General features: G+C 34.4%; 1 protein-coding gene across 16 annotated transcripts in view; it reads right to left on the bottom strand.

The window, feature by feature from the left end:
• The window catches only part of tasp1 (taspase, threonine aspartase, 1), a 57715-nt gene that overhangs the window by 12315 nt on the left and 30271 nt on the right, over positions 1–15129 (bottom strand). For 15 of the 16 annotated variants that reach the window (XR_015505316.1, XR_015505317.1, XR_015505307.1 and 12 more), the window contains 3 exons: positions 8060–8170; positions 3709–3816; positions 1173–1246 (listed from right to left, as the gene is read on the bottom strand). Coding sequence is in view for 5 of the 16 variants with exons in the window: in XM_087278305.1 (XP_087134431.1) it covers positions 1173–1246; positions 3709–3816; positions 8060–8170 (293 nt within the window). In the remaining 11 variants the exon portion in view is untranslated. Of the gene's footprint in view, positions 1–1172; positions 1247–1984; positions 3343–3382; positions 3817–8059; positions 8171–15129 lie in introns of those variants that run through there. The other variant, XR_015505311.1, reaches the window with a different exon arrangement.

Below are 15129 nucleotides of genomic sequence, written 5' to 3'. Positions count from 1 at the left end.
TTTTCAAATCTGCACCAAATATAAATAGTAGATTAAGTAATACTATTCACCTTATTCTCCGCCGACGAGCGGGCACTGCCATTTGAATCTTTTTGGCTTGAGACTTCCGGTCTCATTCACTTCTATTCATTTTTTGACGTTAAAAACTGCTCATTACGCTGCTTGATGTTGCAATTTGATATTTTCTTATTATATTCTTCTACTTGGTCTATATAGTCATGCAAACATTTGTTTGTAGAGCAAGTAGTTTGATCGTTTTTTGCTGTTTATTATTCCTAGTCATTTCTACCATAGGCGAATGAATCGGAGGTTCTAAGATAGTCGCGAAAACAGGCGCACTTCCGCATTTTAGAATAAGGTCCATACACCTGTTCATCAACTGATTTAAATAAATATCTAATCATCAGGGCCAGACACAACTAATCTGTGGGAATTTTTTGCTATTTCTGAGCAGACTTTTGTACAAAATCTGTGGATTTATGCAAAATGATTTTAGGTGTTATATTAACTTTAAACTAAAGGGTTTATAAACATTTTTACTACAAAAATTCCATGACTTTTCCAGGACTTTCAAGTCAATTTTCATATCCTAATGTTTCATGTATTGTCTACATATATGTAGTAAATTAAATAGATGATGCTACGCAGCACTAATAATGTGAGAGCATGTTTTGGCCAAGAAAAGAAATGAAGTAAAAACAACTAACCTCCATTCCAATATACAGACATTTGTCAAACTAATTTTAGATCATCTTAATAGTTTGTTAAACTATTAATAGTAGGTAAAGCTACTTCTGTTATAAAGCTGCGATCACATTGCACTTTTTGCTCCATAGACTTCCATTTATAGGCATGTGAGGGGGTGTGATTCACATTATAGGTTTGGAGCAACTGTTTACAATAATTCTATATTATCAATACGGACCAAAATCTCTAGCACTTTGTAAAATTGATGTGACAAAAAATATTCTTAAGATAAAAGCTAGTCTGACAACATACTTGGTAAGCTTTACTTAAAAATGGGGCAGATGAGTATATTTTAACTTGCAATTCATGACGCAGAATGAATGTTAGAGGCATGCATGATGCCTGAAATCACATGGCTTATTTAAGACGATAATATGTTAACTGACCGGATTAATATTGAACGAATAAATGAATTCAATTCTTACCCTGGCTTTACTGTCCTGAGCAGACATGTATCCCACACACATGCTCTCTGTGGTGTGGCTCCATAGAAACTCCACTGTCAATAAGAGAGACACAGAATGATTGTAAGAATGACACCTTCTAAAATAGTTGTTATATATTAATGAAATAAACCATAAAAACATTTTTAGAATGATAAATCTCAAGCAATAATAACCACAATTTTTTATTTTACTCATTAATGAAAACCCACTTTAAAAAAAAGCCTATAAATTAAAGTGTTAAGACATGATTAGCATATCAGAAAAAGGTGATTTATTATTTTTATTTTTTAGATCTTCTTCAATCGAGTGTCAGTTCAAATTATAACAATGCCTCCTTTCTGTGAGAGCAGACCACACTTAGAGACCTGTTTATTGTGCTATTTGTGAATGCAGGGAGCTGCCATGTTTATCCCTGAACGTTTAAACAAAGACGCCTGGAAAAATAGTCAGCATCTTTAGACAAGAATGTGAGGGAGTCATCAGAAAGGAAGAATGGAGGAGAGAGAGAAAGAAAGAAAAAACAAGGTTATGAATAGCTTTCAGAGAATCTTCAGTGACACAGATGTACTTCAAAAGTCCTCCACAAAAACATTCTTGTTTTAATGTGTAAAAAAATTCATATAGCGTTATAATTATTAGGCCTCCTGAGAATTTATTAAACTTTTTCCCAAACGATAGTTAACAGAGACAGGAATTTTTCATCGCATTACCTACACAATTAATTTTTTTCTGGAAAGTTTTATTTGTTTTATATCGAAAACAATAAGACCAGTTTTTTTTTTTTTACATTTAAGGTCAATATTATAAGCCCTCTTAAGCAAATTTTAATCACTTGTCTACAGAACAAACCATCATTATACAATGACTTGGCTAATTACTCTAACTTGCCTAGTTAACCTAAATAACCAATTGCACTTAATTAACTAATTTAACTAATAAAAGGTCACTTTAAGCTGAATACTAGTACCTTAAAAAATATCTAGTAAAATATCATGTACTGTCATCATGGCAATAAAACAAATCAGTTATTAGAAATGAGTTATTAAAACTATTATGTTTAGAAATGTTTTGAGTTCAGAAATTGGGGACAAATATACTGGGGGCTAATAATTCTGACTTCAACTCTACATACAGGTATGTGGCAAAAAATTTGAACATTGAGGGAAGTCCATTTACAGTTGAAGTCAGAATTATTATTCTTTTCTTTTTTTAAACATTTCCCAAATTATGTTTAACAGAGCAAGGAAATTTTCACAGTATGTCTAATAATATTTTTTCTTCCGGAGAAAGTTTTTTATTTCAGCTAGAATAAAAGCAGCTTTTAGTTTTTTAAACACCGTTTTAAGGACAAAATTATAAGCCCCTCTGGGCTATATTTTTTTTCTGATAGTTTACAGAACAAACCATTGATATGCAATAACTTATCTAATTACCCTAACCTGCCTAGGAAACCTAATTAACCTAGTTAAGCCTTTAATGGTCACTTTAAGCTGTATAAAAGTGTCTTGAAAAATATCTAGTCAAATATTATTTACTGTCATCATGGCGAATTTAAAATAAATCAGTTAATATAAATGAGTTATTAAAACTATTATGTTTATAAATGTGTTAAAAAATCTGCTCTCTGTTAAACAGAAATTGGGGGAATAAAATAAACGGAGCCTAATAATTAGGGGGGCTAATAATTTTGACTTCAACTGTATTTCAATATTTTGTTTCAAAAAGGGAAACTTGTGTGCTAAATTAGTTCACCATTCACAAAGTGAAATATTTCAAGCCTTCATTTGATTCAATTTTATTGATTGTGTATTAAAGATGAAAAAACTCAAATATCATGACAAAGTTCAACATTGTAGGCTCCCAGTGTCTCAATCTTGTCCGTTAAATAATGCAAAAAAAATGAATGCCTTAAATTTGTCTCAGTCTGGCCTAGTTGGCTTCAGAATCATGGCATAGCATTCTGACTTGACGGTTTTCAGGCCTTTTATTCTTCTCTTTCTGGTTTATATCCTTACGACTAAAACAAGACACTTCTCATTTTTATTTTACCAGATATGTACTTACATTTGTAAGTCAAGACAAAATATTCAGATACCTAGGTGTGACTGAGAGAAAAGTAATCAAATGGAAAATATAAATACAAAACAATCTGACTTTTATACTCAAAATAAATAATAAAAATACAGCACTGGATCAGATCAATTTTCAAAGACCATGTGACTTTCAAGCTGGAATAACGGCTGAAGTTTTGCCTGATAGGAATAAATTAATTTTTTTTGGAGAGGAGTATCACTGTAACATTATTATATAAAGCACTATTTTTATTCATTTATTCATTTTCCTTTGGCCACAGCTAAATAAACCACTTAAAATCACTTTATAGAACTCAAAATTACATTAAATCATTGATTTTTCCCATTTCTCAGAATTCACTCTATTCTATTTCATTTAATGTTCTTCAACGCACCATCATGCATCATCATAAAACTGAACTCCGTTTAAGAGCATCACATACCCAGCAGAGCCTGGATGTCTTCAGAGCGCTGGGCTTCTCCACATGTGCAGCACCTCAGAACAATCACCCCACCCAGAACACAGTCCTCGCCAGCCAGAAACGGCGAACCTTAAACACAAACAAGCCAACATGATTTCAACCGTGACCCTCCTTCCACTACAATCAGTCTATTTAGACGTGAAGTAGAAATGAAAGCAAGTTGGAGACATCTAAGAAAAATCCAACCATTCTGTCAATGATTTATTGGTTCTGCTCCGTTCTGAGAAGTTAATGAAATGAGCGGAAAAGCCGTACATTTCCGTACTTTCCTCTGCCAACCTAAACGACTGAAAACAATTATTCTTTCCAAAGCTTTTGTTTTATTAACCAAATGAGAAAAATTGGGATCAGAGCCACTTTTCGCTCTTTAATAGGTTAATGATGGAATGAGTTATTTCTGTAACCCCTCACGGAGCTCTGATAAAGGGACTCTGTTAAGAAAGCAAGCAAAATGCTCTTACTTTTCCAAATTAAAGAAAGAAAAGGGTTATTTTTTTGGCTGAAATACAGGCTTCAAGCCCATTCCAATGATTACATCTCTAAAGCAAAAGGAGTGCTGGACGTGGATGAGATTTTCAGCACTCAAGCAAAATACAAAGAGTTTTAAGTTTCACCTCAAATTCTGTAGGTGTTCGCTTTCATTAGAGCCAGATATTGATTTTGCACAGCATGTTGTGTTACGCTTGTTTACGTAAAACAGATTTTTTTTCATAACACCTCTCAATTAAAACCCTTCGATGATAAAATTCTGGATGGCCTTCACAAAGAACACGGACTTAATGCCACTTCAAAAGACATCTTAAAGGAAATCTTTATCCAGTATTGCCTTAAAAGGCCTTTTATTCTTCTCTTTCTGGTTCATTCATTTTCAATGAAAGCCAGCGGCGATAAGCAGCAAGGAGCAGCGCGGTGCGTCTTCGCCGGTGCGTTGAGGAGAGTTAAAATCAAGTCAAATTTATGGTAATGAGCTATGATGCGGTTCGGCGGCAAGCAATCAGAATGAAGAAGTCCACCGCTTGAGAGGAGTTCAGAGAACACAGGCTTAAGAACTTTAGTTCCGACCACAGTTGTTTCCAAGGGTTTGATCATTGCGGTCGCCAGATTTTCAATTATTTACAATGTCTTCTTACAGGAACATGCATTATAAAAGTTACTGGCGAGTTACTGATGTGCATTAATGTTATATATATTTATCTTTAAAAAAGCGGGAATCCCATGCGACAACACAGTATTGCTGCTTCAGAATATTTCAGACATATGGACACATTGGATAATTAAATGGAGCAAAGCCACACCACATGCAACTTAATCTTACATTGTTAAATGGATTTGATAAGAAGTGTGCAACATCCTCACAGCCCCTTTAAATACAAGATCAATGTAGCGAATTTTGACGCTCTCGCCGGTGGAGCTGAAGGCAGACATCGTTGTTGACAGGGCGGCCAGAGCGACCTTGGATGCTCTCACCGCTTTTGGTGTGAACGCACAGTAAGCCTCTACCTAGTTTGATCACATTTATTGGATATACTTTGTTCTGATTGGTCAGACACTGAATCGTTTAATAAAAAACAACATCCTACAGATGAAAAATAAAAGACACATAATAAAATATATACTTGACTGTATTTTTGTGGCGGTCAACTTAATGATCATTTCTGGTATTGTTTTGGTTTCCACAACATTTAAATATATTTTTTAATAAATCAAAGAGCTTTTTTTTCAACAGATATAAACAATGTTTTAAAGTAACATTTTGAAGAATAATTCACTGTTTACGGAGAACATTTTCTAGATTAGCTTTTAAAAATAGAGCTCTTAATTTAGCAGGAAACGTCAGTAAAAAAACTCCTTGTATGATGACAATGGATTTATAAACCATTTTATAAACTTAGTAAGGTGCATGTTGCTATTTAAAATGTAGGTTTTACAATTGTATGAAGTTGCTACACAATATTTCCAATTTAATAATTGTGCTAAAACTATATAAACTATGCAGGTACTGTTTAAATTATTAAAACAAGTTACAGTTCAACTGATGAATTAGTAAGTGTTAAAGGATGTAAGTTTGACTCCCTGTGATTGCACTACTGTAGGTATTGCACTTCTGGATCAAAACACATGCAAGCACAGGTTGCCAGATTGACGCGTGTTCAACTTAAATTGTGTTCTAAATAAAAGCAATGGTACACAATAGAGGAAATATTTTCATATTAAGAGGGGTTTTTGTTCTAGCCAACACCTCGAATTGATATTTTAGAAACGGTCTTTATACTTTGCAGCTGAACAACAGAAAAGTTGATGACATGATCATCTCAGGTACACCTCATGTGCTTTAGTTAGTTTTAAATGCCAATAATGTTAAGTTTGAATGCCATTTTACATGACATTTATTGCCATGCTACTGAAAGCAGCAGTACAGTTCACCTCAGATCTTGAAAATAAAATAAACCTTTTGAAATTGAACTTTACAACTGTGAAATAATGCAAACCTACACATATCAGTGACTCAGCATGTACATTTAATAATGTTAAACAGGTTTAATATGTATTAATATGTATTAATTAGATCATAAACCTTACCATTTCATAGGTAAGTGCACTATCCTGTGCTTCTGAAAGGCTGTATTTAAATTTCTGTCGTGTTTGGTCTGGTGCAAACAGACAAACTGCTTATCACTGCAAATATCATCATGTAGCGTGTTGTTAGGTTACAGGTTTACTATTTAACCAGCTCACCTAATGTTTATGTTTGTAATTTTTATTTCATTTGCTAATTAACAACCCCATGTGGAATCTGCGTCTTGTTTCGGATTCTGCTACTGTCAACTGGAGGTTGCATTTCAGTCGCAGGCACATACTTTAGGAGCCTTCCTGACTAAATGAATGATATCCGCGGTTTTTAAACAAGGCAACCTGGGGTGCTGAAATATTTGGCTAAAGTAGCATTAAAAGAACGGGTTAAAGAAGGGTGGATTAAAAGATCCAAAACAAGACCTTCCAGCCTGACATTTTCAAAGCAGAATAACTGCCTTTAGCATTGCTTTTCAGATAAACAAGAATGTTTACTTGGCATGTTTCTTAAATATCTGTAAACATATTATGGTATTTTTATTTGTTAGAAAACTTACATACAGCACCTTTAAAGGGAAAGTTCACCCAAAAATTAAAAACATGTCAATATTTCCTCACCTTCCAGTGGTTTCAAACATGTTTGAGTTTATTTATTATGTTCAATACAAAAATTATATTTTGAAGGATGTTGAAAGGCAGCATCTATTGACGTACACAGCATTTACTGTTCCTACTATGGATGTCAATGACTTTCCAACATTTATCACAATATATGTTTCCATGTTCAACAGAAGAAAGAAACTCAAACATGTTTGAAACTACTTAAAGGAAAGTAAACGATGGCAGAAATTTTCATTTTTGAGTGAACTATCCCTCAGTTTAGGTCCTGACCATATTGACTATGGATTAATTACCTCAGATCTTGACAAACTCTGATAATTTAAAATTTTCAAACTATGAACTGAACTTTATGTGAACAAACTCTTGATTGTGATATGTTTAAATAGGGAACCTGCGAACACATTCTTCTAATTGGCTGTGATTTGTATTATTATGTTGATGAAATCTTATCACACTGCATTTAGATAGGATACTGCAGAAGGTCCATAGAAAATCCAGTGCAGACTATACATTACCTGGTTTAACTCTAATAAAATAATCCACTTCATTTTTAATTGGCCCTTTATGTTGATTTATGCAGGCCAAACTAATGCTTATTAATTAAGCTTTGCTCCAATGCAAAATGCTCAAAACAAATAAAAAAAATATCCAGTTTTGCATTTCCGTGCAACAAAACTATAAAGGTCACAGGCCAAAACCAGCAAATATTCCCACCACATGTAGTTAGTGTGTTATATTCAATGTGAAATCCAAGCGGTCACCCGATTTCACAAGCCCAGAAAAAGGAACCGAATGAGCAAAGCTTCTGAACATGAAAGCGAGCGACATCTTCAAATACACTGTCAACAGAGTATTTATGGCATCTGAAAATAACTGTGGCCACAGAAATATGATTTAACCAAAAACTTGTGGAGCCCATTCAAAAGAATGTTATTGATCCACAAATCCAAACAAACAGAAAAAAAGTGTTGCGGCTGCCGAATTTTTGGAGCTCTCATTTCCAGTCAAGCAAGTTGTTAATGATTTTGTTGTTCAGTTTTAGCTCAGGGCTGCTCTTACTCACACAAACTGTGGTGAAGTGATGCTAGCCTGCTGAAAGAGAGAGAAAAAAGTCACTCACTGATGAATTTGTTTTGCATAGCCTCCAGAAGGGCCTGGTGTGCGTTTTCAGCCTGCATGGCGGTTGAACACTCTCTGGCCAACATGGTGCGAATCAGATGCTCTCCAGAGCCTGAAACAGACCCACATTCGACAATTCAATATTATTGTTGTTTGACATAAACAACACAAGACGTCATGCACAGCAATTAAACGATAATTTCTTGTTTACAACAGTCATTTCCCATTCTCTAATTTGATCTATTAGTCCAAAAGTACAGAGACAGAGCTCAATTTCACTCTGATTTACTGCATTCATGGATAAATGGCAGAAATATATATATTTTTAATACTGAATTGCAGGTGCACTGATTTCCACAGCATTCTTTAAATTGCCAATAAGATTGTTTGTTGTGGCTGGCATTAAGGTACATCTTAAAACTATTTGTTGGATGTTCAGGCTGTTGCATTGGTTCAATTTCAACCAACTAATTCCTTTGCTCAACAGCAACAGATTTTTGGACATTTTTTCTGCAAACGCTAGAATATCAAGGCTGTGCTATAAAGCTCAATCTCTGCATTTCTCTCTCTCTCTCACTGTGAACCTTTGACCTAATGGCATGTCCTTGAGGTAATAATTCCTCTCTTATTTTCAGCTATTACAGTGATACTTTTATATACAGACACAAGCATGTTTGCAGAGTGAGTTTTCTCCACAGCGTCTATCAGAGGATCCGTCTATGAGCAGATATAGACAGCGGCTCATGGATCCACTGATAGATACAACTTTCAAATGCTTCAGTGTCCGTGTCACCACTCAGTGAAAGCACTGATCATTAAATCCGATTACAGCCATTTCTGTTAAGCATTTGAACACAATGACCAATGTGTTTTAGAACTCACTCTTTAAAGTGCTCAAAAACTATCAATATTATAAACATCCTTTGTGTATTTTTTCTAAATGCTCCTGTTGTTTTCTGTGTCTGTACTTGAGTTTTGTTTGATACACTGAAATTGGTTTATTGAATTGACAACATTTTTTAAGGTAAATTGTTGCAAACTATTTACATGTGCAGAGTTTAAACAATCAAATGTAATTTAGAAAAGTTTAACTTAATTTGTTTGTTTTAATTAAGCCCATTTAAATCGTTTGCAACAACTCACCTTAAAAAAAATAAAGAAATCCAATGAATAATTTTGTTTCTGTATACATTCAAGACGCGTTTTCTTTGAGCAGCATCATTTTTCATCACAGTCCCTATGCACCTGAAGCTGTGATTTTTTTTCCGTATTATGATGCAGTTCCTAGAGAAGCAGAATTTTAAATGAGCAAACAGTGGGTGTGCCTTGTTTTTTCTACCGCAGGCTAAATGGATGTAGTAAAGTAGGCATTTCATTCAGAAAGATCAGGAAAGGGGTTTTAGAAGAATTATCACAACCTAACAGACTCCTCCTGTTCACTATTTTCATTTGTTGTCAAAACTGAGAGTTGAAACAGCGTGGTTAAATATGTTAGCCATGCCCATTACCCCAAAATCAAGTAATCTGATAATTAACCTGAAAACAAACCGGAAGTGCATTTTTAGATTTCAATTAAAGATTCGAAGGGCAAACAATATTTTTTTTCTTAATGACATGCACAGGTTAATTGTTCATCAAAGATTTGCAATGTGAGCTAAAAAAAAAAAATCATATGGATAGTTTTGATTTCTTGGGGACTTTAAAGCATCAGTTCATACATCTGACTCCATGAATTGAAAACAAAATTGTGTTATTGGGAAGTAAAAATTATAATTGTGGATGAAAAGCATCTTCTATGCATTGTGAAATCAAACTGAATAGAATCAAGGACATAATAATTGCAATCGAATCAAACCATGAGACTAATGTAGGTTGCATCTCCTAGAGAAAACCTATGCAAACAGAGGGCGAAAATGCTCCATACAGGACTTTTTTTTGCTGTAAGGCAACCGTGTTAACCACAGAGCCTCAATGCTGCCCCCTTTACTTCAAACATATATTTAGAAATTGCAAATCAAGAGAAACCAATAATTTTTTTATCTAAAAATTTAGAGGTGGGGGCCACGGTGGCTCAGTAATTTCACCACATAGCATGAAGGTTGCGGGTTTGAGTCCCCATCCTCATGTCTCCGTGTGTCTGTGTGGGTTTTCTGAAAGTACTTTGGTTTCCCCCTCAATCCAAAGACATGCGCTATAAGTGAATTAAATTAACTAAATTGGCCGTAGTGTATGAATGTTTCCCAGTACTGGGCTGCGGCTGGAAGGGCGTCCGCTGCGTAAAGCATATGCTGGAAAAGTTAGCGGTTCATTCCGCTGTGGCGACCTCCAAAATAGACTAAGCCAAAGGTGAATGACTGAATGAATGAATTCATAGGTGAAGATCATCTGCTGTTTCCATATGCACCAATTTAAAACAAATTATAAAATACAATAACAGATCATCTAGCTGTCAAGACACTAAAGAAAATTCCAATCATTTCCTTTTACAGGCAAACGTTTACAGCAGCCAGTGTGTAAAGGGAGGGAGTGTAAAGAAATGCCTAGAACACAAACCGCCTGGCAGCCGCTCAAGCCTAAGAAACCATAAAGCCTTAAGAAAACAGCACTGTTGTTTCTGTAAACACAAACGCGGGCCTTGTAAAATATCAGGTAACTACAACAAAACTCTGTGCGGGTTTGTCGTCATGACAATTAGATGCTAATTTCTTTTTTTTGTTTCTTCTTTTCTTTTTTTTTAGCAAAAGAATGAACAAACGATTGGCTCCACAGTTGGCTTGCTATTTTCGAGTTACCGTAAACCCTCTCATTCTCTCTTAAGAAATGGATGTGACTGGCAACAACACCACAAGTTAACAGTTAATTTAACAAGCAAACAGTGCCATGATAGTGCAAACTCAATTTCCAGTGGAAAGTAAATAAAACACAACAAAGCAGAGGTGGCATAAAGCGGGCAAATGTGGCGAAAAGAATCAACAGCGACTCGCCTTCAGCGGAACCGCATTGAGTGAAGGGTTGACCTGCGAGAAAGCGAGCTCTTTGTGTCAGGATGAAGCCAGAACGATTGTTTTTCTCCTCCTTTTGATAGGAACGCCTTTTAAGTTGGGAAATGAAAAGCAGGTGCACCGCTGGAGCGCACACTCGAACGGCCTGTCCTCACCGCCATGCGTTTTCAATTTCGAGGAGGATGAAAGAGAAATGCATGCTGAAATGGCCATGGGGGGAGAAGGTGATAAAATGTGTGATTCTGCTTTTGTTTTTGGAATGGCGGGTGATCAAAAACAAAAGACGCACAAAAACACGATGCGGGTTTCGTGCCTGTTGCACTGAGTTTGTGTGATTATAAAGTAAAAATGTCAACAGGGAGCACACATGTAAAACAGCGCTCGTAATATCTCAGAGCTGTTCGATCAAGCAATAGGGTGCATCGCACGAAATCTGTCCAACGCATGGCTGGGTAATATTTCCTATCAAATCAAGAATCAATAATAAGAAATATTGCATTTTACGAGTGCTATGCTGTGCTGGCGAATGATTTAATCTACACAAAAGCTAAAAAATATATATACAATAAATAAATGAAAACATTTTGGGGGTGGTTTAACTTGAAAATAGTTTAACTTTGAAATAAATTAAAACTAAAATATTATTTAAACAAAAAAAAAACCCAAAAAAAACTAATTAATAGCACTAATAAAAATGACACAAAACAAAATTATTGTAACTTTCACAATTTAAATAAAATGCAATAAAATGAAATTTACACCCACCTGCTACTTTATTAGGTACACCAGTCCAACTGGTCGTTAACTCAAATTTCTAATCAGCCAATCATATGGCAGCAACTGTCAAGCATGTAGACATGGTCAAGAGGATCTGCTGCAGTTTAAACCGAGCACCAGAATGGGGAAGAAAGGTAATTTAAGTGGCTTTGAATGTGGCATTGTTGTTGGTGGCAGACGGACTGGTCTGAGTATTTTAGAAACTGCTGATCTACTGGGATTTTCACACAAAAGCACATCTAGGGTTTACAGAAAATGGTCCGAACAAGAGAAAATATCCAGTGGGGGGCAGTTCTGTGGGTAAAAATGCCTTGTTGATAACTACAGTGTACCCATCTTCTGATAACGCACCATGTCATAAAGCGCAAATCACCTTAGACTGCTTTCTTGAACATGTTAATGAGTTCACTGTACTCAAATGACCTACAAACTTACAAGATCCCAATCAAATTGAGCCCCTTTGGGATGTGGTGGAATCGTGCATGATGCTATCATGTCAATATGGACCAAAATCTCTAAGAAATATTTCCAGTACCTTTTCAAATCTATGTCACAAATGATTAAGTTAGTTCTGAAAGCAAAAGGGGGTCCAACCTGGTACTAGTAAGATGTACCTAATAAAGTTGCCGGTAAATCTTAAAAACAGAAAATAATTAAAAATTTTAAAAGCAGTATACATATAAAAATTGTAACGGCTGCTCTACAATACTAAACACTTGATTTTTATGTTTGTATAATGCAAAACAAAAAACATTTTGCAGCTAGAAGTTTACATTTTAATTAAATTAAATAAAACAATTTGTATTCAAACTTTAGAAACAAAGAAAATTATTAATAACAATGAGAAAACAAAAATGGTTTTAACTTTTAAACTAAAATAAAACTGACAATTTTGAAAATAAAAACTTTTTTAAGTACATGAATAAAAAATAAAAAAAGTTTTAAGAAGAAAGAAAAAAAATGAAAGAAGAGCATGCTTAACGGGCCCTAAATTAACAAAACAGAAAATAAACAAAAAGCATTATGCATATAAAAAAACTACAAGAGTAAGTTTTCAAAAACTATTTTTTTAAAAGTCCGTCAAATGCAAAGTCTCCGCAAGATGCAAAACAAACTCTCACAAAAAGCTTGTGCTACTAACAGTAACATCGCCAACATTTTTTTTTTGTTGGTTGTTTTTTTTCCCCCAGAGGAAGTCATACATGCTGCACCCCTGTGCAACATGCCAAGCCTGAATGAGTCCCAGTCTCTCCTCAATGAGCCAGGTGTGTGTTCACTGCAGGGCTCAGGCCAGGCCAAAGGTGCTTTCACACAAGAGTGCCGGAGGACAAAGTGTGAAGGAAAAAAAGAAAAGAAATATGGCCTTCATCCTCCTCAAACACTCTCTGGAAGTTGTGCAAGTGATTATGGCACATGGAAGCATATTACCAAAGGCTACAGTTCCACAATTCAAAGCCAAGCAGAGTCTTTTTACAAGGTGCCTGGTTGTTAAAGCAACGTCGCTACCTTGTGAAATATTATAATAAAGTTACAGGTGCAGTTATGGTGGAAAAGTTATTCGGGGTTATGTGCAAATTTACTGCAGTGAATGAGGAGATTGGATGCATGAACTATTTAATAAACTTAATTTACTATGCATTTTCTATGGCCACATCAGGTTTGTGCAAATTAGGCATGGGCCGGTATAAGATTCTTATGGTATAGTAACCTTGGGTAAATATACATTATGATCATTGCTCTAAAATAAGTCCCTTTTAAATGTCTGGATGAAAAACAACACATTTTCCCCCATTGAACACAATATATTTGATTTTTTTTTTTAATTTTGGAACAGAAAATAAGTCGGGCTAAATAATTAAAATACATCATTTATGTCCGCTATGTTTATTAGTTTCAAAAACACAGATTTCTGTACAACTTTAAAAGGCTTTTTTAGATATCTTTCTTTTTTTTGTATATAAAGTAAGGCACTGCACTGTTCAGATCTATAGCATGCTTGTATGTAAGTGCATAAAGGATTGTTGGTCTAAAAAAAATAAAATAAAATAGTCATAAAAAAAAACATGTTAAAAAAAAACGAAACAAAACTTACATATACCGTAGGAACCGTATGACAAAAAAATTGAAGACATTTTAAAACTTTGACTTCTCCAAACCATGGTAAACCTTGAAACTGGTTATATTTATTATATTATACTTAATGCAAATATAAATGATTTTCTCCTTCAGATAAAAAGAGTTACTGTAACAACAGTACAGTATAATGACATGAATAATTATTAGGGCTGTCCACCTCATAGTCAACTATTTGACAAGAGGTCTACAAATATCTTAGGAAGACAATTAAAAGTGTGGGACACTAGCTACGTTTCCATCCATCTATTTTGCATTTTGGATAAGCGCATAAAAAAAACAATTGATGGAAACGCCAGGATGAAAAAATGTGCATACAAAACATATACATAACTGAGTAGGATAAACTTTTTATTTGATAAGAAACGATGCGCATAAACTACTATGGAAACACTTTTACCAAACAAATTCCAGTATGCACAATAAAAAGGTCATGTGATTATATTATAAGAGATCATGATGATAAAAATGTGTGTGAATGGATAAACCAGAGGTCTGGGCACATTGTAAAACATCTGAAATGTTGTTTTGGTCATTCTAAAACGCCATAACTGTTTCACTATTAGTGTAATTATATTATTATTGACCTCCAGAATCAAGAGCATCTGTGATCCGCGTCTCACGCCTTCAAATGTCAAATTTCATTTTTACAGTTGATATTTGGCACCAGTTGGTCAGAAAGTGACGATTTTGTTCGCTTTGATTTATTGGAAGGAAATGCAGCTTTATTCGCACGTCTTGTATGTGATATTCCAGTTTTGCGCAAAAAGTTACTTTTTACATACAAGTTACATTTTTGTATAAAAACATAGCTATACATAGCAGCCCTCTTATACAAGAAATTTTTAAGTATTGGGGTCATTTTCTTTTCGTTTTTTTTTTTATTGTTCATCAAGGCGGCATTTATTGAATGCAAAATAAAATTAATTGGTAAATATTTATTAAAATTTTAATAACTGCTTTCTTATTGAATGTAATTTCAAATGAAATTATTACTTTAGTCACAATTGCTTTACTATTACCATTATTATTATTATTAGAAGTAGTATTATTAATAACAATTAAAATCAGAGTGTTTTTTGAAGGATCATGTGACTGAAGACTGAAGTATTGAAGCTAAAAACTCACATGTAAAATCCCTGAAATAAATGATTCAATG

The sequence above is a fragment of the Danio rerio genome, chromosome 13, assembly GCF_052040795.2.
Source record: "Danio rerio strain M-AB ecotype USA chromosome 13, GRCz13ab, whole genome shotgun sequence".
NCBI lineage: Eukaryota > Metazoa > Chordata > Actinopteri > Cypriniformes > Danionidae > Danio > Danio rerio.
The sequence above is the reverse complement of the archived record's forward strand: the minus strand, read 5'-3'. Positions and strand labels throughout refer to the sequence as shown.